Source organism: Rattus norvegicus, chromosome 4, assembly GCF_036323735.1.
Source record: "Rattus norvegicus strain BN/NHsdMcwi chromosome 4, GRCr8, whole genome shotgun sequence".
NCBI classification, from domain to species: domain Eukaryota; kingdom Metazoa; phylum Chordata; class Mammalia; order Rodentia; family Muridae; genus Rattus; species Rattus norvegicus.
In genome coordinates this window covers 155,192,731-155,218,404 of record NC_086022.1, presented here as the reverse complement: position 1 = coordinate 155,218,404, position 25,674 = coordinate 155,192,731, and the positions used below count along the sequence as shown (strand labels likewise).

The 25,674-nt window shown below is 45.1% G+C and overlaps 1 protein-coding gene, 1 long non-coding RNA gene and 1 other non-coding gene across 21 annotated transcripts in view; all 3 read left to right on the top strand.

Moving 5' to 3' along the window:
• The window catches only part of Ccdc77 (coiled-coil domain containing 77), a 31,834-nt gene extending 19,831 nt beyond the window's left edge, over positions 1-12,003 (top strand). For 17 of the 19 annotated variants that reach the window (XM_006237236.5, XM_063286118.1, XM_006237244.5 and 14 more), the window contains 7 exons: positions 1,584-1,647; positions 3,215-3,306; positions 5,976-6,124; positions 6,560-6,779; positions 8,659-8,784; positions 8,875-9,027; positions 10,883-12,003. In XM_006237236.5, the coding sequence (XP_006237298.1) occupies positions 1,584-1,647; positions 3,215-3,306; positions 5,976-6,124; positions 6,560-6,779; positions 8,659-8,784; positions 8,875-9,027; positions 10,883-11,029 (951 nt within the window). In that variant the 3' untranslated portion in view covers positions 11,030-12,003. Of the gene's footprint in view, positions 1-1,583; positions 1,648-3,214; positions 3,362-5,975; positions 6,125-6,559; positions 6,780-8,658; positions 8,785-8,874; positions 9,028-10,882 lie in introns of those variants that run through there. The other 2 variants (XM_063286115.1, XR_005503234.2) reach the window with 2 other exon arrangements.
• Positions 12,004-16,904: 4,901 nt separating this feature from the next.
• Positions 16,905-16,979, top strand: Trnal-aag13 (transfer RNA leucine (anticodon AAG) 13). The gene has a single exon. It is a non-coding gene; the product is annotated as a tRNA-Leu (tRNA).
• Positions 16,980-21,630: 4,651 nt separating this feature from the next.
• Positions 21,631-25,153, top strand: LOC134486682 (uncharacterized). The gene is made up of 2 exons (XR_010066024.1): positions 21,631-24,314; positions 24,900-25,153. It is a non-coding gene; the product is annotated as an uncharacterized LOC134486682 (long non-coding RNA).
• The last annotated feature ends 521 nt before the right edge of the window (positions 25,154-25,674 follow it).

The window sequence follows — 25,674 nt, the reverse complement described above, 5'->3', positions numbered from 1 at the left end:
GCACTCTAGGCATATTCCAGTTCTTCAAATTAATTTATGTTTATTTTATGTGTATTGGCGTTTGCCTGCATGTAAGTCTGTGTGAGAGTATCAGATCTTGGAGACAGTTTTGAGCTGCCATGTAGGTGCTGGGAATTGAAGCCAGGGCCTCTGGAAGAGCAGTCAATGCTTTTAACCATGGGGGCATCTCTCCAACCCCCTATTTAAATTTTTGGGGTGTTGTTATTGTTGTTTTTAAGTTTTGTGGGTTTAGTTTTTGAGACACTGTCTCACTGTGTATCCCTGACTGTCCTGGAACTTTTTGTAAACCGGACTGGCCTCAGACTCACAGTGATCCATCCATCCTGAGTACTGGGATTAATGATGTGGGCCTTGGGGTCTGGAGAGACGACGGCCTAGTGGTTAAAAGCACTTGTCCTTGCAGAGGACCTGGGTTCAATTCCCAGCCCCCACACGGAGGATCATATCATCTATAACTCCAGGTCCAGAGGATCTGAGGACACCAGGCATGAGCATGGTACACATACATGTATGACGGAAAAACATACATAGAATAAATAAAGATTTGGGTCAGATTTTTACTTTGTGTGTTAAACAAACAAAGAAAACCCCAAGGTGTAAATCTGTAACCCCAGTGAGTCTGACCAGCAGGTAAGCAGGTCAGCCATGAGGTCTGACCTCAGATTTGTTGTCTGAGGGGCACGCCACCTTGCTTGGCTGCTTCTCATTTTTTTTTTTTTTTTTTTTTTTGGTTCTTTTTTTCGGAGCTGGGGACCGAACCCAGGGCCTTGCGCTTCCTAGGTAAGCGCTCTACCACTGAGCTAAATCCCCAGCCCCGGCTGCTTCTCATTTTTGTAAAGAATAATTTCTCTGTAGCATTATCATATATACCTAATGTGCATAGTTTTACTATTCTCTTAGTGTCCTTGTCAAGGGCACCTTACTTTTTTGAGGAAGAGGTAAATTTTGAGACAAGGACTCCCTTTGCACCCTCGGCTTGTCTGGAAGTTAATATGTAAACCAGGCTGCCTTCAAACTCTTAGAGGTTTGCCTGTGTCTGCTGCCCAAATGCTGGCATTAAGGGTATTCACCACCACACCCTGCTCAAAGAGCACTTTTTAAAATATATTCTGTTAAGTTGCAGTGTGAATTTATTTATTGTTAATTAGTTTGTATTAACATTGGATTTTAGCAAAAAAAAATTTTTAAAAGGAAAAAGAGAAAATGTTACCTTGCCCAGGCTACCTCTCATGTACATATAATGTGTTTACATGATTATATATGGGTTTTGACCTGTTTAACTTCAAATGTTAGATCTGTAAAACTAAGGCTAAAAACTGCAGTTTCACACATATTGAATCCACTTTTTTTTTAAGATTTTTTTTATTAATTTTTATTTATATGAGTATACTGTAGCTGTCTTCAGACACACCAGAAGAGGGCATCAGATGTCATTACAGATGGTTGTGAGCCACCATGTGGTTGCTGGGAACTCAGGACCTCTGGAAGAGCAGTCAGTGCTCTTAGCTACCCAGCCATCTCTCCAGCCCCTTGAACCCACTTTTATACCTTTTGTTCTTTAGGCCAGCATTCTCCAGAAGACTATCCAGGCCGTAGATGTGTGTGAGCCTTCAGCTTCCAAAGCAGGTAACCACCATACTAGAAGTTTCTCTGATGTTGAATTGAAAATCCCACTGCAATCAGTTAGAAAGTTTTTCCTACTAGACAGAGAGAGTGGCTGGCATTAGTAACGATGTCTCTGGCAGTCTACTATTGTATACTTCTACAACTATGGAAGGAATGAACTAGTGTTTAATGCAAGGGGTTTTGTTGTTTCGTGTGTGTGTGTGTGTGTGTGTGTGTGTGTGTGTGTGTGTGTGTTCATACGGAAGCATGTGTATACAGAGGTATTTGTGTCAATGCCAGAGGTCTATGTCTGGTTTTTTTGTTTTTTGTTTTTTTTTTTTTTAATTATTTTTAATGTATGTGAGTACACTGTGGCTATTGACAGACACAGCAGAAGAGGGCATCAGATCCCATTACAGATGGTTGTGAGCCACCATGTGGTTGCTGGGAATTGAACTCAGGACCTCTGGAAGAATAGTCAGTGCTCTTAACCGCTGAGCCATCTCTCCAGCCCTGGTATTTTTACCTTGTTGAGACATTGTATTAGTGATCAGGGTAACTAGTAGATAGCCATCACCTTTTATAAGCACTGTGTAGTGTTGTTGTAAAAATATAAAAATAAAAAAGTATGGTTGTCTTTTATCCCGCTAGGTCCGCTCCTTGGTGCTCAAGGTATCTGCTAGGTATCTTGGCAGAAACTCATCCCAGCCGCGCACTTTCCTACACTCAAATCCTCACATAAAAGAACACACAACACAATAATCTTAGATCCAGTTGGTAAGATATAATTGCCCACTTAAACATACAAAGCCCGGTACCATCCATCCCTTGAGAACATTAATAACAACTTGTAAATACACAGAGCAGAATCTTAACATCACCTGCCGTCTTGTCTCGGCTGCCACGGCTTCTCTCCTCTCTCTCTTCTGTCTTGTCTCTTTTTCAGTCTCCTTCTCTTCCTTCAAACTTCTCTCCTGCCCATCCTTCCTTCTCCTCCAATGACAGTCCTCCTTCTATCCTGTACCTGCCCCTCACCTGTACTTTACAAATTCAATGGAGCATCAAAATACAGATAACTTCAGGGCAAACCACAACTGTGTAGCCTTGTCTGCTGCTAGCTGTTTTCACATATTCAGTTGTTGTCAGCCATACTTATGCTACTGTGCTAGAAACCATTAGAGGTTGTTCTAGCAGCCCTGCACCATCAGCCATCTTCCCCACAGCTCCTCCATACCCTTCCCAGGCTCTAGTGAACTCACTTAGTTTTTGTTGCTTATTACCTTTCCTTTTGAAAATCATATGGTATGTAAAAACCAAAGTGTTTAAATGTGAGTTTTTACTGAGGAAATATTCACAACTTAAGAGAAGCATTCTGCCACAAGATGGATATGATTACCCAAGTGAGGTGCTGCAGAGTCGCCATAGAAGACTTCTGGCTGGGAATCGGGCGCTGTGGGTCTCCAGTGTGTTCTTTTCTTCTCTTGCAGGTGAAGGAAACTAAACTCTGCAGTCAGTGCTGGTGCCTGAGTAGCAGAAACAGAAAGAAGAGCTGAGCAGAGTTTTTGATGAACTTCTGTTTTCTATTTAGATCCTACAGTAAGCAAAAGACGAATAAGAGTAAAGGACAAGGAAGACATTTCTGAGCGTTACCAGAGGGACATACAGACACTCCTCCTGCAGGTGACACTCTCATCCAGAGGGACATACAGACATCTCCTGCAGGTGACACCTGCAGGTGATACATTCATCTTGACAGACCAAGGGTTTCTCTCCACACACTGAGCAATGTACAATGTACCCTTGCTATTATAGGAGAACAATCTCTTTGCACCAGGATTGCATTCAGGCATTATGGGGCCAAGAAAATTGAGATTATTCTTAGTACTAAGCACTTTTTTTTTCTAGCAAAGTTAGAGATGTTTTTTGTTGTTTTTGTTTTGAGTTTTGCTTTGTTTTGAGACAAGGTCTCTCTACACAGCCCTGGCTGGGTGACCTGGAGCTCACTGTGTAGACTAGGCTGGCCTCCAACTCTGAAATCCACCTGCCTCTGGGATTAAATACATGTGCCACCACACCTGTTTTAATACAGATTTAAATATGAACATTGATGTAGGAGAGAAAGCCCTACATAGTGGCACACTTCTGTAATAGCAGCACTTAGGAGCCTGAGAGGAAGATTGGCAGAAATCTGAAGCCTGCTGGCCTCTAGGGACAGCAGACAAAGGACAGTTACCTAGCAAAACCCTATCTCTACTTATCTTCACTCCTCAGAGATCTGCGATGGGAGTGAAGGGTTCTGCTGTGATGGGTACTTGAAGAGAAAGACTCCCGAGATGCCTAAGTCATATGGAAGCTTTATTCACTGCCTCCAACTTGTTGAGGTTTTTAAAGGCAATTGCGCATGTATACAGCAAGGCAGTGTGAACGTCTGCAGCGTGAAGTTATTTACAGAAGCAGAGAGAAAGCAGTTAATTGTCAGGCCATTCTCATAACCTTTGGGTCATAGACACATCGTATAGAATTTAGGCTGGTCCAGAGACAGTTTACACTAGGAATGTTGGTGAATTTATGGTTGATCTGATTGAGCAAGGGCCAGTTTTCCCAAGATGGTTTTATCACTTAAAGTATTCTTAGGGGTATCTTCACAAGATCACATAACTATATATAGTTCAGTAGCCCACTGCACTGCTGCAGACAGCCCATTACTGTACAGATCAGGAGCTATACAGGGAATGAAGTTTTGTTTAGTGCAGGGTTTTTGTTGTTGTTATTGTTTGTTTTTGTTTTTTTTAAGATTTATTCATTTATTATATATAAGTACACTGTTGCTGTCTTCAGATACACCAGAAGAGGGCATCGGATCTCTTTACAGATGGCTGTGAGCCACCATGTGGTTGCTGGGAATTGAACTCAGGACCTCTGGAAGAGCAGTTGGTGCTGAGCCATCTCTCCAGCCCCCTGTTGTTGTTATTGTGCGACACACACATGTGATCTTCTGGATGCATTGTATAAGCTTGCATATTTGGAAGGAGGCAAGGGGAGAACAGTAATGCACTCCCTGGAGTAGATGTGGGTTTCTCAGGAGAGAATAACTTCTTAGCACTTACACTTTAAAGTCATTATTTTCTATTTGAACATTCTACAATGCTTCTGGCAACCATTTTAGTTCATATGCTAAATCCTATCTAACAAAACAATTCTAAAATGAGAATTCCCATTTGTTTTACAACAAGGTCTCACCTTGTAGCCCTGGCTAGTCAGTAACTTGCTATGTAGACTAGACTGCTCTGAAACTCAGAGATCCTCCTGCTTCTGCCTCCTGAGTCCAGGCCACTGTGCCTGGTTAGAGTTCACTTAGTGATTGGCCTGAGGACTATGGAAAGAGTGGCACAGCGACATTGCCTGTTTGACAAATCAGCATTGGGGTTGTGTTCATTTATTTAGTGCATATGTTCTGAAATTTAGGAAAATAATAAACCATTATCATACTACTTGGTCATATATGTCATTTGGAAAGTTCCTATCCCTATTAGGGGAACAGTCCATTGACTTAAAAATTTCTGCCTTTGGCCAGTCCTCAAAAATCATGACAGTAAGAATAATGGGGTGGGGAGAAGTAGGCTACAGCTTTACTGTGTGTGATACAGATGAGCAACTGAGTGTGAACAAAGGCATAGGGAGTGAAGAAAGGCAGATCCCTGGAACTCACTGGCCATTCAGCTTGGGGAATTGGCGAGCTTTAAGTTCTGTGAGAAACCATGTTTTAACACATGTTTTAAGAAATAAGATAGGGGGGTTGGGGATTTAGCTCAGTGGTAGAGCACTTGCCTAGCAAGCACAAAGCCCTGGGTTCAGTCCCCAGCTCCGAAAAAAAGAAAAAAGAAAAAAAAAAAAGAAATAAGGTAGGGCTGGAGAGATGGCTCAGCGGTTAAGAGCACTGACTGCTCTTCCAGAGGTCCTGAGTTCAAATCCCAGCAACCACATGGTGGCTCACAACCATCTGTAATGAAATGCCCCCTTCTGGTGTGTCTGAAAACAGCTACAGTGTACTCACATACAAAATATAAATCTTTAAAAAAAAGGTGGGGAGTGATTGGAGGAGACACTTTACTTTGATTCACATGTGCACACACAGGTATGAACAGAATACAGGCATATACAAAACGCATACACAAGTAGATCAGAACTGAGATGTATCTATTTTGGTCCCTGCCCACCCCTCCACCCCACCCTCACTCCCCCACCCCTGCCCGCCTCAGTTTTCCTTCGTTTCTAGGAAGGGCTCACCTTAGATACAAAGTCATAGAAGCAGGAGTGGATAGCTCACTCCTCTCCTCTCGGCCCTGTAGGTGGAAGCACTTCAGGCCCAGCTGGGAGAGCAGACAAAGCTTTCTAGAGAACAAGTCGAAGGGCTCATGGAGGACAGACGGATCCGAATCGAGGAGATCCAAGTTCAGCACCAGAGAAATCAAGAGAAAATCAAAGAGCTGACCAAGAGGTGAGGACTCACAGAATACTGTTCTGATAGGCGTCCTGTTTTTCTGAATAGCTCAGCTGTTCTAAGCACTATTACAGAGGACCTGGGTTCAGTTCCCAGCATGCACATCAGGTGGCTAACACCATCTGTAACTCCAGTTCCTGGGGGATCTGGCACCTCTGTCCTCCAGAGGTGTTCAACAACTAAATTATGCAGATAATTCACATAGGTACACATTTTTCAAAAATCTTAGCCAGGTGATGGTGGCATACGCCTTTAATCCCAGCACTGGGGAGGCAGAGGTAGGCGGATCTTTGAGTTTGAGCTCAGCCTGGTCTACAGAGTGAAAAAAAGAAAAGTCCAATTTTTAGAGAACCTGAATCGTCTTTTGGAATAGCCTGTGATTCCGCTGTACAGTGCGAGCATATTCACGCTCACAGCTGTTCTTTCTTTCAGTCTCCATCATACCCAAGAACTGCTCTACCAGAGCACCAAAGACTTTCTACAACTAAAATTTGAAAACCAAAATAAAGAGAAGTTGTGGATGCTTGAAAGAGACCACCTGATGTCAGTGATGAAGCAGCACAGAGCGCAGTACAGGAAGAAAGAAGACAAGCTTGGGAAAGTCGTTCCCACTTTACATGAGAATCATCATGCTCAGAATGAGTATGTGAAGGTAACGCCATCTCTTCCTGGGACAGTTGAGAAACTCGGAATCCCGGGGGCTGAGTTGAAGCCCAATTGATAGAATGTTTGTATAGCATACTGAGGCCCTGGACTTGATCCTTAGCGCTGTGTAAAGCCAGGTGTGATAGCTAATGCCTGTTATCCCAGCATTTGAGAGATTAGAGAAGGTGACGGAAAATTCCAAGTCCTCCCTGGCCGGCCGCATGTTGACTTTGAGAGCCTGTCAGAGACTCGGAGAATTTCAAAGAGCCTATACATTGTTATATAAGATTCATTCAGTTCCTGAAGCTAGATAGCAATGTCATGGAGTACATAACCAGGAGTAACTGACCATGATGGTGATTGAGAATTTGAAATACTAAGCCAGACAGAATTCCAGACCGGACTGTGGAGTAAGATTGTCTCAAAAGCAAGACAAAAATATCACATGTCATTCATTCATTCATTCATTCATTCATGATTCAACTTATGGGTTTAGCAATGTAGAATTAGACAAGTCTGTTTTTCACTGTGTTTATATTTTAGTGAACAAGGAAAATCATCTAATTTTATGTTAGTAAGAGACTTATGTAAGGATTGTATTACTTGTTGGAACTCTGCTTCAGAAAGGGACCTAGGGACATCTTCTTAAGTCTGGTGCTTTTGCTGAGGCCTGTGATATCGATTAGGGGAAGGGCATTCCTGGCAGAGGGAGAAAGAAGTTCCTTGAGCATGTTTAAGGGAAAGGAAGGATGCTATCATGGCTGTAAAATAACAAGGAGGAATTGGGAGCTGGCGATGAAGCTCATTGGTAGAGATCAAGGAACTGATCAAGGCCTGAAGTTTAATTCTTAGTGCCACAGAGAAGAAAACAAGGAGGAACTGACATGCAAGTCCCGGGGTAGCTGGCAGTAGATGGCCCTGCAGGCCCTATGAGGATATAAACAGCCCTAAGGATTGTGTCTTGGAAGGGTTGTATAAGGAAGTAACATGATCTGATGTGACGTTAAGACTGGGTTTCAGGTAACCCAGGCTGGCTTCCAACTCTCTGTGTACCTGAGGATGGCTTTGAACTTGTGATCCTCTTGTGAGCCTCTGCCTCCTGAGTGCTGGTGTTCTGAGCGTGTGTCACCACGCCACTGGCTTATTATTTTGAAGCAGGAGGTTCATTGTTTCCTAGACAGGGCTTAAACCCCCGGGCTCCAGGAATCCTGTGTTTGCCTCCAGAGCAGCTGGATTACAGGGTACACCTATGTATATAGACTTTTTATTTAAAAAATTGCATTTATTTATGGGGGGAGGGGTGCAAGGCAGGGGGAGCAGTGTGTGAACATACCGTGACACAAATGTAGAGTCAGAGAGCTTAGAGGACTCGATTCTCCCCTTCCACCATGTGGGCAGGGTGCCAGGCTTTGGGGCAAGGGCCTCAGTGCCGACTCTTGCTGTCCTCCTGGTTTAAGAGTTTGAAGGATTGCTGTTCTGGTTCTTTTATAGAACATTTGTAATACATGTTGTGGATGTTTCTTTTTAAAGAGCCAAAACATGTAAGCCCTGTTCTGACTTCCTCCCCTGATAGACTAGGATGCGGACATGTAAGCCAGACAACCCTGTCCTTCCCAAGCTGCTGTGCGATGGCGTTTCATCAGAGTGACAGCAATCCTCTCCAGGACACCTGGGTTTCTTTGCCTTAAAGAACATCTACTTATGTGCACTGGAGAAAGGATAGACAGGAAGTCTAGCTATAGCAGGACCCTGGGTTGCTCCTCATGTCTGCTTCTACAGATTTGCTCTGAAAATCTTTTCCTCCCTTCTTTACCATAGTGCTATTTTGAATTACAAATTTGATTATAGGGCCGAACATTAAAACTTTTCATCCCTTTGGCCCACAGTCTCTTAAGGATAAGCTAACACAAGAGAAAAAGCTGTCCAACATGTACCAAGAACAGTGCATTTCCCTAGAAGAGGAACTTGCTCGAATTCGGGAGGAAGAAGGAGTGAGGAGAGAGATCTTCAAGGTATGTGGTGTTTCACACTTGGGCTGAGTAGAACACGCAGACTGCGGGGGAGAGTCTCCTTTCCATAAACTCTTCGTCACCCATTTGTAGGATCGCTCCAACAAGATGGGCAAGCGCTTACAGATAATGACAAGACGCTATCAGGCCTTGGAGCATCGACGAATCCTGGAAGTAGAGGGCTTCAAGACAGACATTAAGGCTCTCCGACAGAAGCTGAGAGACCTGGAGCAAACGCTCTATAAGGTACCTTTGCTCCTGAGTTAGGAAAGGGAAATTGAGGTGGGATTGTAGAAAAGATGGTCAGGGTGGTTCCTCAGAAGGATGGCCAAGGATGTGATGTAGAGTGGGTGTAATGTGTAAGAAAAACAATGCTGTAGATCTCCAGCATTACAAAAACCAATAGGCTGTGCTTTGTCCTTACTTGAACACAACAGATGGGTAAGTATCCTTGAGTCCTCTCTGTTAGTTCAATAGGAACACTTGATTGGAAAAACAAAGACCGACATAAACGTACAAATTATCACCTTTTCCAATTCAACTAGATTAAAAAAGTAGATGTGTATAGGAAATGGGGGCTGGGCTCAGTGAGTAAACATTGCTGGTTGTGCAAGCGTTATGACCTGAGTTCAGGTCCCTGGCACCCACATGAAAGCTGAGCACAGACGTCCATCTGCAGCAGCCCAGGGCTGAGAAGAAGACGGGGGACCCCAGGGATGTGCTTGCTGGCTAGTATAGCCCCTCACTCGTGTCGTGTGGGCGTGGCTGAGTGCACACACATTCTCAAAAGAATTGTTCGGGTCTCTCTCTCTCTCTCTCTCTCTCGGATTTTTCAAGAAAGGATTCCTCTGTGTGTGTGTGATAGAGTGTTGTAATGATTTTATTCATTTTTATTTTATTTGTTTGCATATATGCCTGTCTGGGTGAGGGTGGGAGATCCCCTGGAACTGGCAACTGTGAGCTGCTATGTGGGGGCCTGGAAACTGAACCCATGGCCCCTAGAAGATCAAACAGTGTTCTCTCTCTCTCTCTCTCTCTCTCTCTCTCTCTCTCTCTCTCTTTCTCTCCACACACACACACACACACACACACACACACACACACACACACACACATATATATGAGGTACACCGTCGCTGTCTTCAGACACACCAGAAGAGAGCATCAGATCGCATTACAGATGGTTGTGAGCCACCGTGTGGTTGCTGGAAATTAAACTCAGGACCTCTGGAAGAACAGCCAGTGTTCTTAACCACTGAGCCATCTCTCCAGCCCCAAGAATTGTCTATTTTTTCAGAGCTGGGGACCAAACCCAGGGCCTTGCACTTGCTAGGCAAGCACTCTACCACTGAGCTAAATCCCCAACCCCGAATTGTCTACTTTTAAAGTGAGAAAATGACTGAGTAATGAAGTCCTTTCCCAGACACCTTTTAGTATCTAGCTTGCCTTGAGAGCTTTGCTAGAGATTAGCAGTCTCCTTAAGTCCTAAATAGTTGCTATGTTCTGAACAAACAGGAAAAAATGGGCAAATTTACCAATAATGCTGTTATTGGTCTTACTTTTTGTTAACATCTATTTATTTCTGTGTGCAGGCCTGTGTAACACGGTGAATGTGTGGAGGTCAGTGTACTCCTTTCAGTTCACTGGTCCACCATGTGGCTCCTGGGGACCCAACTCAGATCCCCAGGCTTGGTGGCAAGTGCCTTTCCTAACCGCTGATCAACCTCACCAGTGCTGTCTTGGTCTTTTTGCCCATTGTTAGCTACTTGATAATCTGTATCCCAAAGCTTTTCTGCTTTTGTTTTATATTTTTAATATATATTTTTAATATTCGTTTGTTTGAGATGGTTTCTGGTCAGCCAGGCTGGCCTCAGTCTGCATAGGTAGCCAAGGATAACCCAGAACTCTTGAGCTTCTTGCCTTCTCCCAGATGCTTTGGCCAGTTAAACGTTTTCATTTAAAAATGAGTCACTGAAGAATTTTAGTGCTGTATTTATCATATGTAAAAAAGGAGCCAGCCAGCATAGCTGCTCTTTGTGACTTGGTTTCTCTCCCGTAGCTAATGCCATAGTTCTTTCTCTCTCTTTTCTCAACCCTCTAGGCAACCATGAACACCCATGGAAATCAGGATCTGGCCATTCTGTGTGAAGTCCGTGATAGCAACAGGAGAGCTCATAAGATACAAGGAGAGCTGAAGAGCCTCAAGTCTAAAATGTTCAGTCTAGAGAATGAGCTTAGGCTGTGTTGATGTCTCCTTTCAGGGTTGGTTTCCAGAAACCTGAGGCAAGGTCACCTGTTCCTGGAGAGTGGACATGGAGTTGTCCAGAGTAGTGACATCAGTTTTAATGAAGATAGTGTTAAAGGCATGATAGCTCACACCTACAATCCCAGCACTTGGGAAACTGAGCCAGGTGGATCTCTCTGATTCTAGACCATCCAAGGCTACTTAATAAGACCCCATCTCCAAAAACAACAAAAATAAAACATCAAAACCAGAGAGGAAAGAAGAAAACCAGAAAACAGTGGCAAATCTGGCCCTGGGAAAGCTGCACTAGCAGACTGCCGTCTCCGGTGGCCCTGCTCGCCTCACTGGGGGTAGGAACTGTGGCCGAGACTTTCCTGCTCTTCCATTGTATATGGATGGACTTTCCTGTCTATAAAGTCAGTGATGGGATGTAACTTACCTGGGGAAGTGCTTGTCCACCGTACGGAAAGCCCGGGTTCTGTTGCTAGCACCACCTAAAGCCAGGGTTGGTGGCTCCCTGCAGTCACCACTGGAAAGAGAAGTATGTAGGAGAATCTGAAGTTCACATTCACCCTTGGCTGTGTGGTGAGTTCCAGGCTAGCCTGGGCTACATAAGACCGTGTCTAAAAATGAAAACAAGAAACAAACAAAAACAAGAAAACAAACTAAGTGCCAGTGGGAGAACATGTTTCCAGGAGGGCCAAAGTCATTCACTAAAGTGCATTCCTACTCAGGGAAGGAAGGAAGCAGCAAATTACATGGGCAGATTCACGGACTTAGCTGTGCCCAAGTGACTGACCACCAGGGGGCAGCAGAGCCCTTGCTCCTCAGTAAACTTGGTCATCAAGAAAAGGGTGCTACTTTATGTACAGTAGGCAAAACCAATATGGTAATTTATGTGAAGAAGTTTAACATTTTATCAATATTTTTTAGATTATTCAAATTAATATTTTCAATAAAATGTAGTGTTTAAAACATCTCAGTGTTCTACAAGGTCTCTGCTTATACCTTGAATAACATTTATCTTGGTTTACTTTCCTTTTTAAAAGTGTTTCTTATGTGAGTTTATAAACTAGGGTGGAGTTGGTGAGTTCTACAGCATATGTGGAGGCTAGAGGAGATCTTGAGGGACTTAGTCCTCCTGCCATGCTGGCTTGGGGGTTTGCCAGGCTCCTCCTGTGGAGTTAGGGGTCTCTCGGGCTGTCAGGCTCCTCCTGTGGGCTTGGGGGTCTCTCGGGCTGTCTGTCAGGCTTGGCAGCAAGTGTCTGCTCACTGGGCTGTCTCACCAGCTTAGATCACTCGCTTAGATCATTTTTTTAAACTTTAATTTTTTTTCACTTACTCACTTTACATCCTGCTCACTGCCACCTCCCAGTCACCCTGTCCCCTTCTCTGGATGGGCGTGGCCCTCCTGGGTATTCCCCTCCCCCACCCTGGCATGAGGCTGTGCACTTCCTCTCCTACTAAGACCAGACAAGACAGCCCAGCTAGAACATATCCCACAGACAGGCAGCAGCTTTTGGGAGAGCCCTGGCTCCAATTGTTCAGGACTCAGATGAAAGCCAAGCTTGCACGTCTGCTCCAGATGAGCAGGGAGGCCTGGGTTCAGCCCTGTGTGTTCCTTAGTTGTCGGTTTAGACTCTGAGAGCCCAAGGTCCAGGTGAGTTGACTCTGTTGGTCTTCCTGTGGCGTTTCTGTCCCCTTCGGGACCCACAATCCTTCCTTCTGTTCTTCCGTAAGAATCCCTAAGCTCCATGCACTGTTTGGCTGTGGGCTTACATCACTCGTTTTTAATACACAGTGTGCCGCCTGGAGTATAGCGAGTGTTCCGGTACCGTTAGTCTATGACTGTGATCTGTGGTTTGGTTTCAGTTGGATTCCTATAACTTAATGCCATTCGTTCCTTCAAAAGTATATTTAAGGGGTTGGGGATTTAGCTCAGTGGTAGAGCGCTTGCCTAGCAAGTGCAAGGCCCTGGGTTTGGTCCCCAGCTCTGAAAAAAAGAAGAAAAAAAAAAAGAATTAAAAAAAAAAAGTATATTTAAGCAAAGCGTGGTGGCTCACACGGGTAATCCCAATGCTCAAGAAGCAGAAACAGAATGACAAGTGATAAGACTCTTTACCTGCCTCTTCAGTCTACTTTAAGCAAAATTCCCTCCCCCTCCCCCAGCTTTTTTGTGTAATTGAAGTTCCTCACTTCTATTTTATACTTCCCTCGTCTACTTTCTAAGATCCCAATACTAACTACTAGTCTTACTTTGTTTTTTCTATTTTCTCTTTCCATTCATACCCACTTTCCCGGTTAGATTTGTTTGTTTATTATTATTTAAGGGACTGGTGTACTGGTGCATACCTTTAATCTCAACACTCCAGAGAAAGACAGATGGCTCTCTGAGTTTCAGGCTAGCCTGGTCTACATAATAAGCTCTAGGCCAGCCAAAGATACATAGTGAGATCTCTATTTATTGTGTGTCTGTGGTTATGTGAGTGTGTATGTATGCATTAATCTGTAGAGGCCAGAAGAGGATGTCAGATCCCTTGGAGCTGGAGTTACAGGCATCTGTGAGCTGCGTGACATGGGTACTGGGATCTGAACTCTTGTCCTCCTGATTGAGCAGCAAGTGTTCTTAAGAGCTGAGTCATCTCTACAGTCCCTGTCTTGGTTAGCTTTCGTTGTTAACCTGTCACAGCTTAGAGCAGTGGTTCTCAACCTTTCCAATGCTGCATCCTTTTAATAAAGTTCCTCATGTTGTGGTGACCCCTGACCACAAAACGATTCCATTGCTACTTCATAACTGTAGGTTTGCTACTGTTATGAACTGTAATGTAAACATCTGATATGCAGGATATCCCAGGAATAGAACCACTGGCCTAGATTCCTTTGAGAGGAGAGCTACAAGTGATGAATTGACTAGGTCATATTGACCTTTGGCCATGCCTAATGGGGTAGGGGTTAGAGGCTGTCTGGACTGTTAGCTGATGTGGTCAGGCCCAGGCCAAATGTGGGTGGTACTATCCCTAGCCAAGCTGGTCCTGAACTGTATAAAAACGCTAGTCTGCTTATGAGCCTGTAAGCAATCTCTTCCATGGTTCCCGCCACACTTCTTTGACTGTTGAATGAGTTCCTTGGTTGGAAAGAATGCAATACGGAATAGCAAGTAGGCCTGCCTTCAAGTTTCTGCCTTGACTTCCCTCCATGAAGAATTGTTACCTGGAGTTATACGGTAAAATAAATCTTTCACCTGCTAGGTTGCTTTCGTTAGTGTTTTATCTCATCAGCAGAAAGGAAATGAGAATCCCCATGAGAACTGATTAGTGTCTTCAGTGCTGTGGGTGTCTCTGTGCTCCCTGTGAGATTAGTGCATAAAGGACTATTGCTACACCGTTTCTCTATTTCTGCAGTGGCTCCACCCTGGATGGTGATAACATTCTATTGGGGGGAGGGGGAGGATCTACAGAGCCTGTTGTCCTGAAACCGATCTATCAGGGGAAAACAAGCACTTCAACCCTGTTTTAACACATCCATTCCTGAACCTTACAAACACTACCACTGAAAGATAATCTTAAATATCAACCAGAAAACTTAACTCTCGATGTATAAGGCCTTACACAAAAACACAAGTGACGTGAAAATCCAGGAAGTTTCCTCCCTGACATCTACCAACCCCAGAGTAACGGACCCCAATGAGAATGACTGATAGGGAATTCCAGAAAAAGAAACCAAAAGAATGATAGAATGATTATAAATATATTTAAAGAAACAGAGCAAGGGTAGCACCTGCCTTTAGTCCCAGCACTTGGGGGACAGAGGCAGGTGGATCCCCATGGGTTCAAGGCCAGCCTGAGACACAGGCTGTGTGTGTTTGTGTACATATGTAAAGCTATAGACATATAGATATAGATATGTATGTATGTACACACACACACATATATTCTAAGAAATGAGAGTATAAATAAACGAATGAATTCCAAAATACATTAGAAAATGCAAACCCGGGCTGGAGAGATGGTTCAGTGGTTAAGAGCACCTGACTACTCTTCCAGAGGTCCTGAGTTCAATTCCCAGCAACCACATGGTGACTCACAACCATCTGTAAAGAGATCCGATGCCCTCTTCTGGTGTATCTGAAGACAGCTACAGTGTACTTATATATAATAAATGAATAAATCTTAAAAAAAAAAAAGAAAATGCAAACCCCTCAACAGAATGAGCCAATGTAGGATTGCGAATGCGATTAAATAGAGAGCTAGAAATACTGAAGAAAATCCAAGCTGCACTATTGCACTAATGCTAGAAATAGACACCGAGTAAGCTGGTGTCAAGAGGGCTCAGCAGGTAGCAAGTGCTTTTCATGGAAGCCTGACAACCCGGGTTCAGTCTCTAGAGCCTGAACATTGCTCTCCGACTCCACCGTGTTTTGTGGCATGTGCCACCCCCATCATACTCACACAACAATAATAAATAGGGTGAGGGAGATGGTGCATTGGGTGCCTGCTGCCAAGTATGATGGCCTGAGTTTGTCTTGGGACCTACATGGTAAGTAAAGAGAGGACTGACTCCTGCAGGTTATCCTTCGACTTTCACATGTATACTTTCTTTCTTCTAAACCATTATCTTTTCATTTTAATTACGCGCGCGCGCGCGCGCGTGTGTGTGTGTGTGTGTGTGTGTGTGTGTGTGTGTAGGAGATCAGAAGAGTGTCAGTACCCCTGGAGCTGGGGTTATAGGCAGTTGCCAGCTGCGTGACGTGGGCGCTGGGAATCAAATTTGGACCCCGTGCAAGAAGAGTATGTGTTCCCAACCTGAGTCATTTCTCTAGCACCCCCCCACCATGTGAGTGTGAACACACGGAAATACACACAACGTAGAAAGGAAAACCAATCAAATTGTTTTTAAATAAATAATGTGAACCCGCCTGTCTTCAGTGACAGGGTCCTGAGGGGAAGGACCAGAAGACTAGAAAATAAAGAAGATAGGAAAGTTTGGGATCAGGTCTCACCAGCTGGCCAAGTAAGTTTTTTAAGAAGTTACAGTATCTTATGTATGGCTTGTGGAGAAAGAAGGACGGAGCCAGCAGAAAACCTTCATACAATAGGAAGACGTCAGCAGGAACCTAATCTGAGCAAGAATGCACAGGAGGAAATACAGCAGCCTTGGGCCTGATAACTCCAGTCTCTTCAAGGGAGAAAGCCAGGTTCCTAGGACTTTAAACCTTAACTCCTTTGAGGTCCTGGCTCCAGCCCCAGACCACCCCTGGACAAAGACACAAAATTAGCATTCTCTTTGTCCTTTTATCAGGGCCTGGCTCCCAACAAGTAAAACTTTAACAACCAAAATAATAATAATAAAAAAACTCCCTGAAAGTTTCGACAATAAACAGAGTGGCTTGACAATCCCCGTGGCACCTCCACTTTCTTCTTTCCTGCCTCACAAAGTGGTCCCTTGTCTTAGTTAGGGTTATTATTGCTGTGATGAAACACGGTGACCAAAAACTAGATGGGGAGAAAGGGTTTATTTAGCTCACACTTTTTTTGGTTCTTTTTTTTTGGAGCTAGGGACCAAACCCAGGGTCTTGCGCTTGCTAGGCAAGCGCACTACCACTGAGCTAAATCCCCAACCCCAGCTCACTTTCACATCCATATTCTGTCAGCGAAGGAAGTCGGGAGATGAACTCAAGTAGGGCAAGAACCTAAAGGGAGGAGCTGATGCAGAGGTCGCGGAGGGATGCTGCTTACTGATTGCTGTCCCTGGCTTGCTCCCCCTGTTTTTCTTATGAAACCTAAGACCACCAGCCCAGGGATGGCACCACCCACAACAGGCTGGACCCTTCCCTGTCAATCACTAATTAAGAAGTACTAATTAATTAAGTACTACAGGGGTTGGGGATTTAGCTCAGTGGTAGAGCGCTTGCCTAAGAAGCGCAAGGCCCTGGGTTCGATCCCCAGCTCCGAAAAAAAAAAAAAAAGAACCAAAAAAAAGAAACGTACTACAGGCTTGCCTACAGCACAATCTTACAGAGGCATTTTCTCGGTTGGGGTTTCCTCCTCTCAGATGACATTAGTCTGTGTCAAGTTGACATAAAATTAACCAGCACATGTCTGGACCGGGATGAAAATGCAGGTGATGCAGACAGACAATTCCCAAGCCGGAAATCAGAACTCTGCATTTGACTCCTTAGTGAGAGTCCTAAAGGTGATACGGGGCGCTAACGTGGCAGTGGAACATTCGGCTGACCTGTGGTGAGGTCCTGCCTTTGCTTTCTCGACCTGAGAAAAAAAATCCCCAAAGTCACAGGTTGTTTGTGACTTTATAATGTGTCCAGAAGTTGGAGCTAACAGGAAATGTCATTATGGTGCCTACTAGTGGGATAACCTCACTTTCTATGAATGGGATGGATCAAGGGTTTGCAAGGTTGCTAGTCCAGCAATGCCAGCAACCCAGACCAGCACAGACACTGAACCCAAGGTTCCTTCCAAAGGCAGAGAAGATTGGGTATGAATGAAAAAGAAAGGACAAAAGATAGAAGGGAGGGATTGAGAGGCTGGAGGCTCAGCAGTGAGGAGAACCGGCTGCTCTCCCAGAGGACCCAAGTTTGGTCCAGCACCCACATGGCAGCCTACAGCTGCCAGCAACACCAGTTCCAGGGAATCAGATGCCCTCTTCTGTCCTCCCAAGGGCATGAGGCATCCATCCATATGTATGAAATAAAAATAAATTAAACTTTTTTTTAAATGAAGGACGGGTAATGAAGAAAAAGTTTCAGCTTTGCAGAGACATCCGAAAGAGGCTCAAAGCAAGACATAAGTTTAACTCTTTGCCTCATCATACTGGAAACCTCCAAGAGTAAAGCTGTGTGTCTGCAGAAAACTACCCCTCCTCTGAGCCCCTGACACGGTCGATCTGAAGCCTTGTATGATGGGCCTCACCCTGCGTGACATACTGCAAGTGTTAGAGCTCTGATGGGGAAGGTATCCTGGCAATCAGGGGCCAAGGAATCCCACCAAATCACAGGGCACAAGAAAACTCACACGAGGAATATATTGAGAGGGATAGACCCAGGAGCGTGGCTGCCTCGACTGGGGTGGGCAAGAAGCAGCAGAACACATATGACAGGGTTTAGTCAGGGTTTCTTTGGGGAAGGAAGACAGAAGCCTTCCAGTGTGAGAATTGGTGAAATTTCAAGTCCTGGCTTTTCACTCTGTAGAACAGAGCTTGGCTGCCTAATCTGGAGGGGCAGGGTGTTCTGTGGGTAGAGCCTGGCAGTTCATACACGTATATAATGTATTTGAGTTATTGATGCACCCACGCCACTCCCCTCTCTTGCTGAATTCTCTCTCTCTCTCTCTCTCTCTCTCTCTCTCTCTCTCTCTCTCTCTCTTTCTCTCTCTCTCTCCCATTCCTTCTTTCCTTCTTTCCTTCCTTTTTTTTTTTTAATGATTTTTTTCAAGACAGGGTTTTCTGTGTAGCCCAGGCTGGCCTGGAACTCACAGAGTTCCACCTGCCTCTGTCTCCCAAGCACTGGTATTAAAGGCATACGCCACCACTGCCTGGCCTTTTAAAATTATTATTATTATTATTATTATTATTATTAGATTTATTCATTTTATATCCTGTGTGAGTGTTTTTGCCTGCATTTGTGTGTTAGGAATGGCTGTGGACCACCTTGTTGGTGCTGAGACTCAAACCCCAGGGCCTCTGCAAGAGCAGCCAGTGCTCTTAACCACTAAGTCGTCTCTCCAGGACTCCCCTTTTTCTTTCCAACTAGTCTCCATCCTACTTCGATTACTTTTTTGTTTGGCTTGGTTTTCTGGCTTTTTGCTCGCTTTGTTTTTCGAGACAGGTTTCATTACATAACCTAGGCTGGCCTCAAGCTCAGAGATAACTGCCTACCTCTGCCTCCCAAGTACTGGTATTAAAGGTGTGCACCACCACACATGACTTCTTCTCTTGGTGACCGACTGAGTTTAATTGGGGTTGTTTGTAGGAGCGTTGGTTGGGCTATTTCCTGGAACATGGGTGACTTAGCAACACCCGCACCACTAAGGGAAATGCTCTTCTAACCCACAGCATTAACTACCAAGAGCTTCTCAAGGGGGGACGGAGCCTCCTGAGCCCCTCTCCTATCCAATCCCTCCATCCAGGGTGGAATCCTGCAGCCTCATCTGGGGCAGGCTCTGGGCAGGCAACCACAGCTCATATGAGTCTGTGAGTTCAGTAGCCTGGTGCTGTCTGGAAGACAGCTTTTCCCAGCGCTCCTCCCCATCCCCCCGATCCTCCCCATCCTCCCCATCCTCTGGCTCTCACATTTTCCTACCCTGTCTTCTGAAATGTTCTCCAGGCTCTGAGCGGGTGGCATCGATGTCTTACTGAAGCAAAACTATCAGCAGACCCTTATTCACAGTTGTGAGTCTCTGCATTCACTGCCGTCCTCTGCAAACAGAAGTTTCTCTCAACCCAGCTCAGGGGCAGAATTAATTTAATTTCAACATAATCGTGTAGGAGACAGTTTAGTTGCATATCCATACAGCAAACCCTCAGGAATACAGCTTCCTTTAGAAGCCTGGCCACTGGCTTCTGACCAGGTTTACAGTCCCAGGCACATACATGTTCCCTCTTGCGGAGTGGGCCTCAAGCCCTGTCCGAATGCCTATAGGTATGGCCACTCTTGTGCCAGTGGACACATCTTGCCTGGCGCACCAGGACGTTGGCATGAGGGACCACAGCAGGGAAAGGCTATTATTGACTTTCCTCCCTCGATGCCTGCACAGCATCTCCTGGCACCACGGACTACTAGCCAGCAAGGGGGAAGCATCCAACAAAGTTCCAGCTTGATTTTTCTGTGTCCTACAACCCAAGTGTGTGGTGTCTTCTGCAACAGGGTCTTGCAGCCTGCTTTTGATAGGCGACCGAGAATAATGGCAATAGCACATATTGTTTGGCGGACCTCTGACCTCACTAACCAACAACTCACAGGGAGCTCTTTCACAGCTGGCACTTAGGTTTTCCTTTCATAAACCTTTGGTTTCTGGGACGGACTCAGCTAATTAACAATGACTTGAGTGGGGTTCAAGTAACAAGCGGCATTTTATGATACTGCATATCCCCCTTCTCTCTCTCTCTCTCTCTCTCTCTCTCTCTCTCTCTCTCTCTCTGTCTGTCTCTGTGTGTGTGTGTGTGTGTGTGTACGTGCATGTGTGCGGGTGCTCACAGAGGTCACATATCAGATGCCCTGGAGCTGGAGTTACAGGTAGTTGTGAGGCACGTGATGTGGGAGCTGAGAATCGAACTCTGGTCCTCTAACAGAGTAGTGAGCACTCTCAAGGACTGGAACATCTCTGTACCTCTATTATTATTTTTTTAATCTTTTAAAGATGGGATCTTAAGTAGACCCAGGCTGGCCTGGGTCTTCCTCCTGCTTACACCTCAGGAGTCCTGGGGTTACAAGTACGTTCTACCATCTCCGCTGACTTACATATGCTTTGGTGGAAAAGAATGGGGCTTGATTATCAGAGAGTAGGCAGTGATATTATGATCTATTTTGGCATTTGCCTGTGGCTTTTGGAACATCACTCTCTCCCCAAGGCAGATCATAAATGTTCTAGTTTTGTCCTCCCTCCTTTTTTTTTTTTTTTTTTTTTTTTTGGTTCTTTTTTTCGGAGCTGGGGACCGAACCCAGGGCCTTGCGCTTCCTAGGTAAGCGCTCTACCACTGAGCTAAATCCCCAGCCCCCCTCCCTCCTTTTTTTATAATTTATTTTTATTTTATATGTATTGGTGTTTTGCCTGCATGTTATGTCTGTGTGAGGGTGTCCAATCCCCTGGAACTGGAGTTATAGACAGTGGCGAGATGCCATGTGGTTTCTGGGAATTGAACCTGGGTCCTCTGGAAGAGCAGCCAATGCTCTTAACCTCTGGGCCATCTCTTCAGACCCTTTGTTCTCTCTTCTTATCTCGGGGCCATACATGATCTGGCTAGGTATGGTGGTTCATGCCTGAATTCCAGCACATGGGAGCTTAAGGAAAAGAAACTGACTTTGAATCCAGCCTAAGCTATATGGTGAGGTAGTTCTCTGACCTCTTCTGACCCTAAGAATAGGTAAAAAAAAAATCCTTATTCCAGAGAAAAGACTGTTACACAAAGAAGCCAATAGGAATCTGAAGAGATGAGCCTTGCTGGGTTTCTCCATCAGTCTAGTGGTAATCGTGCTTATGCAGAGGAGTTCAAAATTCCAACCACAAAGGTATGGATTGTGATTATGGATAGCTGGGCACATGGAGGCTACAGGAAAGCTAACGAGAACCCACTCATATGCCGGGAGTGCTGTGAGCACCCTGAGTCTATGGAGGTGAAGGTCCTAACTTGGGACTCTCCCAACTTTAGGCTGAGGAAGATGTAGTCACATTTGTAGGATGAAATGAAAAGTCCAGAGGAAGGAATTTCAAGATAGAAGAATAAGAACTGTTGATAAGGGGTCGGGGATTTAGCTCAGTGGTAGAGCGTTTGCCTACCAAGCGCAAGGCCCTGGGTTCGGTCCTCAGCTCCGGGGGGTGGGGGGGAGCACTGTTGATAAGAAAGATACTGGAGCCCGGTGGCGGTGGCACACACCTTTGATCCCAGCATTTTGGAGCCAGAGGCCGGCGGGTCTCTGAGTTCAAGGTCAGCCTTGTCTTCGGCCTTGACTTCAGAGTGATTTCCTCAACAGCCAAGTATACACAGAGTACTCTGATTCAAGGGAGGAAAAAAGATGCTGGGAGAAGTAAGATCCAGTGTTGACTGAGACAGCAAGAGCAGACAAGTTAGTGATCTAAAGGGCTCAATACCATATAGCTATGGAATATATCTAGGCTGTCTACTGAAAGGAACATGGCCTTTGATAGGACAGAGGGCTTGGGAAGAGTTAATGTTTGGATTATGATGTGACTTTCTTGGCCCTCCAGCTTCCAAATATCGACACATTAATATGAATGCTTTAGGCCTTAGCACAGGCTTGTTCTCAACTAGCTCTTATAACTTAAATAAGTCCATTTATACTAATATTCTGTCATGTGGCTTGTTACCTCCTGAGTAACATCTGCTTCTTCCTCTGTGTCTGGCTACTGAATCTTCCTGTGCTTGATTCTTTCCCAGAATTCCCGATCTTTGCTGATGCCCCACCTATCCTCTCCTGCTTTGCTATAGGCCATTCAGTTCTTTATTAAACCAATCAGAAGATACTGGATGCAGTGTTTACAAGATACAGTACATCCATATGCATGACAATACCAAAGTCCGTTTATCCATTTGCACTCAACTGCCCCCCCCCCCCGCTCAGAAATCAGTATTTGAATAATACAAAGACAATCTATATAGTGCACAATATTATCCCAACATTGGATACTTTGGTGTTTTCTCTCTCTCTCTCTCTCTCTCTCTCTCTCTCTCTCTCTCTCTCTCTCTCTCTCAGTTCTGCAAAGGAGAACCAGTGTAACAGTTGTGCTAGGCAAGTTAGTATTCTTCTACTGGGCCACACCCCACCAGTGACAGGATTTACTGAGTTGGATTGATAGCCAGTCAAGTCTGTTGGTGATCCCAGCAACTTGAAGTTGGCTTTATCTGGCCCACTGACTTCCTGAGTAGGGAGGGCACAGAGCCAAAATGAGTCCAGAGGAGGCCAGGTGTGGGGCCAGGAGAAAGGAATGAGTCCAGAGGAGGCCAGGTGTGGGGCCAAGAGAAAGGAATGAGTCCAGAGGAGGCCAGGTGTGGGGGCCAGGAGAAAGGAATGAGTCCAGAGGAGGCCAGGAGAAAGGAATGAGTCCAGAGGAGGCCAGGTGTGGGGCCAGGAGAAAGGAATGAGTCCAGAGGAGGTCAGGTGTGGGGGCCAGGAGAAAGGAATGAGTCCAGAGGAGGCCAGGTGTGGGGCCAGGAGAAAGGAATGAGTCCAGAGGAGGCCAGGTGAGGGGGCCAGGAGAAAGAATAGATGGGGGAAGGGAGGAGTTGGCTGCCACTTGAAAGGAGACCCTGCAAAGAAAACAGGTTTGTTTTTTTTTTTTTTTAAACCATGTGGTTGCTGGGAATTGAACTCAGGACCTTTAGAAGAGCAGTCAGTGCTCTTAACCTCTGAGCCATCTCTCCAGCCCCAGAAAACTTTTTTTTTTTTTTTTTTTTTTTTGGTTCTTTTTTTCGGAGCTGGGGACCGAACCCAGGGCCTTGCGCTTCCTAGGTAAGCGCTCTACCACTGAGCTAAATCCCCAGCCCCCAGAAAACGGTTTTTAAAAGAGTGTTAAATCGCCACATGAAAGCATTGTTTTACAGACAAAAACTGAAAATTTCTGCTTCTTCACTAGATTGGTGGCTTAGTTTCAAATTAGTCCCATACACAGCAACTGTGAGTACACCCGGGACTTTCAGGAGTCATTATTTGATCACCTGAGGTCTGAGTGACACCATAGCATAGCCATTTGATTGTGAGTAGGCTGTTTCTCGGTTTGGAGACGTACACTTGTGCCTTGGGATGACTAGCACACATAAGAGTGCATGGAGCAAGACTGGTCTCAGAAACACAGAGGCTTTGCCTCAGTGACCTTCGGGGACCTTGATCTTTCAGTGGTATCTATAATTCTATCCACTTGCTGACTTTCTTGGCACCTTGTCTTGTCTTCTTTGCATCTGGCTGGTATAGTCTCTCTGATCTCTCTCTCTCTCTCTCTCTCTCTCTCTCTCTCTCTCTCTCTCTCTCTCTAAGTGTGCCAGACACTCTTTTGCCCTTTGCCTAAGGTCCTGAGTTCAATCCCCTGCTGGGGCTCTGGGGCTGGGGTCTAGCTCAGGGTATAGCACTTGTTTAGCATCCAAGAGGCTCTGAGCTCATCTCCAGCAAAACAGACACACTACACATATACACTCACACTCACACACTCACTCACACACACACTCACACACAAATACACACTTACACTCACATCACACACACATACACACAGTCACACACACACTCACACACACATACACACATTCACACACACACACTCACACATGCACACACTCACACTCACACACGCACACACAAGTTGTATTTTATTCACATACTAATAGACCTAATGAAAACTAGATACTGTGGTTCAGGAATTTCGTGTTGACAACTAAGTATGTATTTTTGTTTGGCTAAATATATATTCTATTATGCTTGACAATTCAGCTCATTTGTCTCTATGTCTTAGGTAATCCTACATCGACATTTAGTTGTAGTAAACAAGACAGTGGTCCCGTATACATTTTGCCCAGGATCCGTGAGTCTGTGTGTCCTTCTGCCAAGGTGAGCTGCACTGGTCGTGTCCCAGTGCTGTCTGTTGGTCTAGTGTTGGCTTCGTGATAATTCTCTTTCACTCTGGGCTCCTCACGGTTACACCCACCAATCACTCAGCATTCAGCAATAGAAATGCGAATCTTAAATCACTACAACTTTAATATGGCTGTGCTGATTGTCTTGGAGCCTTTTAATTGTCAACCCTGCCTTGACATTTGAAGAGACAATTAAATATTAAATGTGGGACCCAGAATCTGAATGAGTCTGTATGATCATAAGCGTTCTTATAAGATTTCATTTGGCTTCAGGCTCCGTAATCAGTCTAGACTGATCTGTCTGGAGCACTTTCGCTTAGATTAGAGCGTTGGCCCCTCTAGCCCTGCATCTGTTGTGTTTCTTCCCAGCTCCTGATAGCTTCTGCGGAAAGGAGCTCCACTGCCTGTGCTAACGACCATCTACTCTTTCTTAGTTTATGTCAAAGCAATAAACTCTGTCCCTTGAAAAGCAACCGTGTGAAACTCTCCTTGTGCTAGACTGACTCTTCTTGTTTCCTGAAGCACATTTTGTTCTCATCTGTGAAATTCTGTGTTTCAGCCAAAGGCAGCCTGCCCACTTGTCTCTCAGACATCCTGGCCGTTCTCCACTGAAGGTTCAACTCACCTGGGCCCCAGTCCTCACCTCCCAAGCCCTGGCTCCTTGAGCCTGTTGATGCCGTCTGCGTATAGATGTGGGCTCTGGCTGCCAGCTCAGAGCCTCTTATACCTCCCCACTCCTTGCTTCTCACTCCTTTTCTTGTTTTGGTGTTCCTGAGAATTTTTACCTGGGACATTAAAAATAATTATTCTTTATGTGTGTGTGTGTTTGCCTGCACATGTGTTTATTCCCACGTGTATCAGAGGTCCCACATGTCTTCAGAGGTCAGAAGAGAGCCGGAGCTGGAGTCATGGATGGATGCTTGTGAGCCACCGTGTGGGTGCTGGGAACTGAGCTTGGGTCTTCTGTAAGAACAGCAAATGCTGCTGGGCCATCAGAACTTTGACTTAAAAACAGATATTCTTTTTTTTTTAAAGATTTGTTTGTTTGTTTTTATGTATACAAGTACACTGTAGCTTTCTTCAGACACACCAGATCCCATTACAGATGGTTGTGAGGCACCATGTGGTTGCTGGGATTTGAACTCAGGACCTCTGGAAGAGCAGTCAGTGCTCTTAACCTCTGAGCCATCTCTCCAGCCCAAAACAGATATTCTTTTTTTTTTTTTTTCCCAGAGCTGGGTACTGAACCCAGGGCCTTGTGCTTCCTAGGCAAGCGCTCTACCACTGAGCTAAATCCCCAACCCCCAAAACAGATATTCTTATTTTCCTCCCTC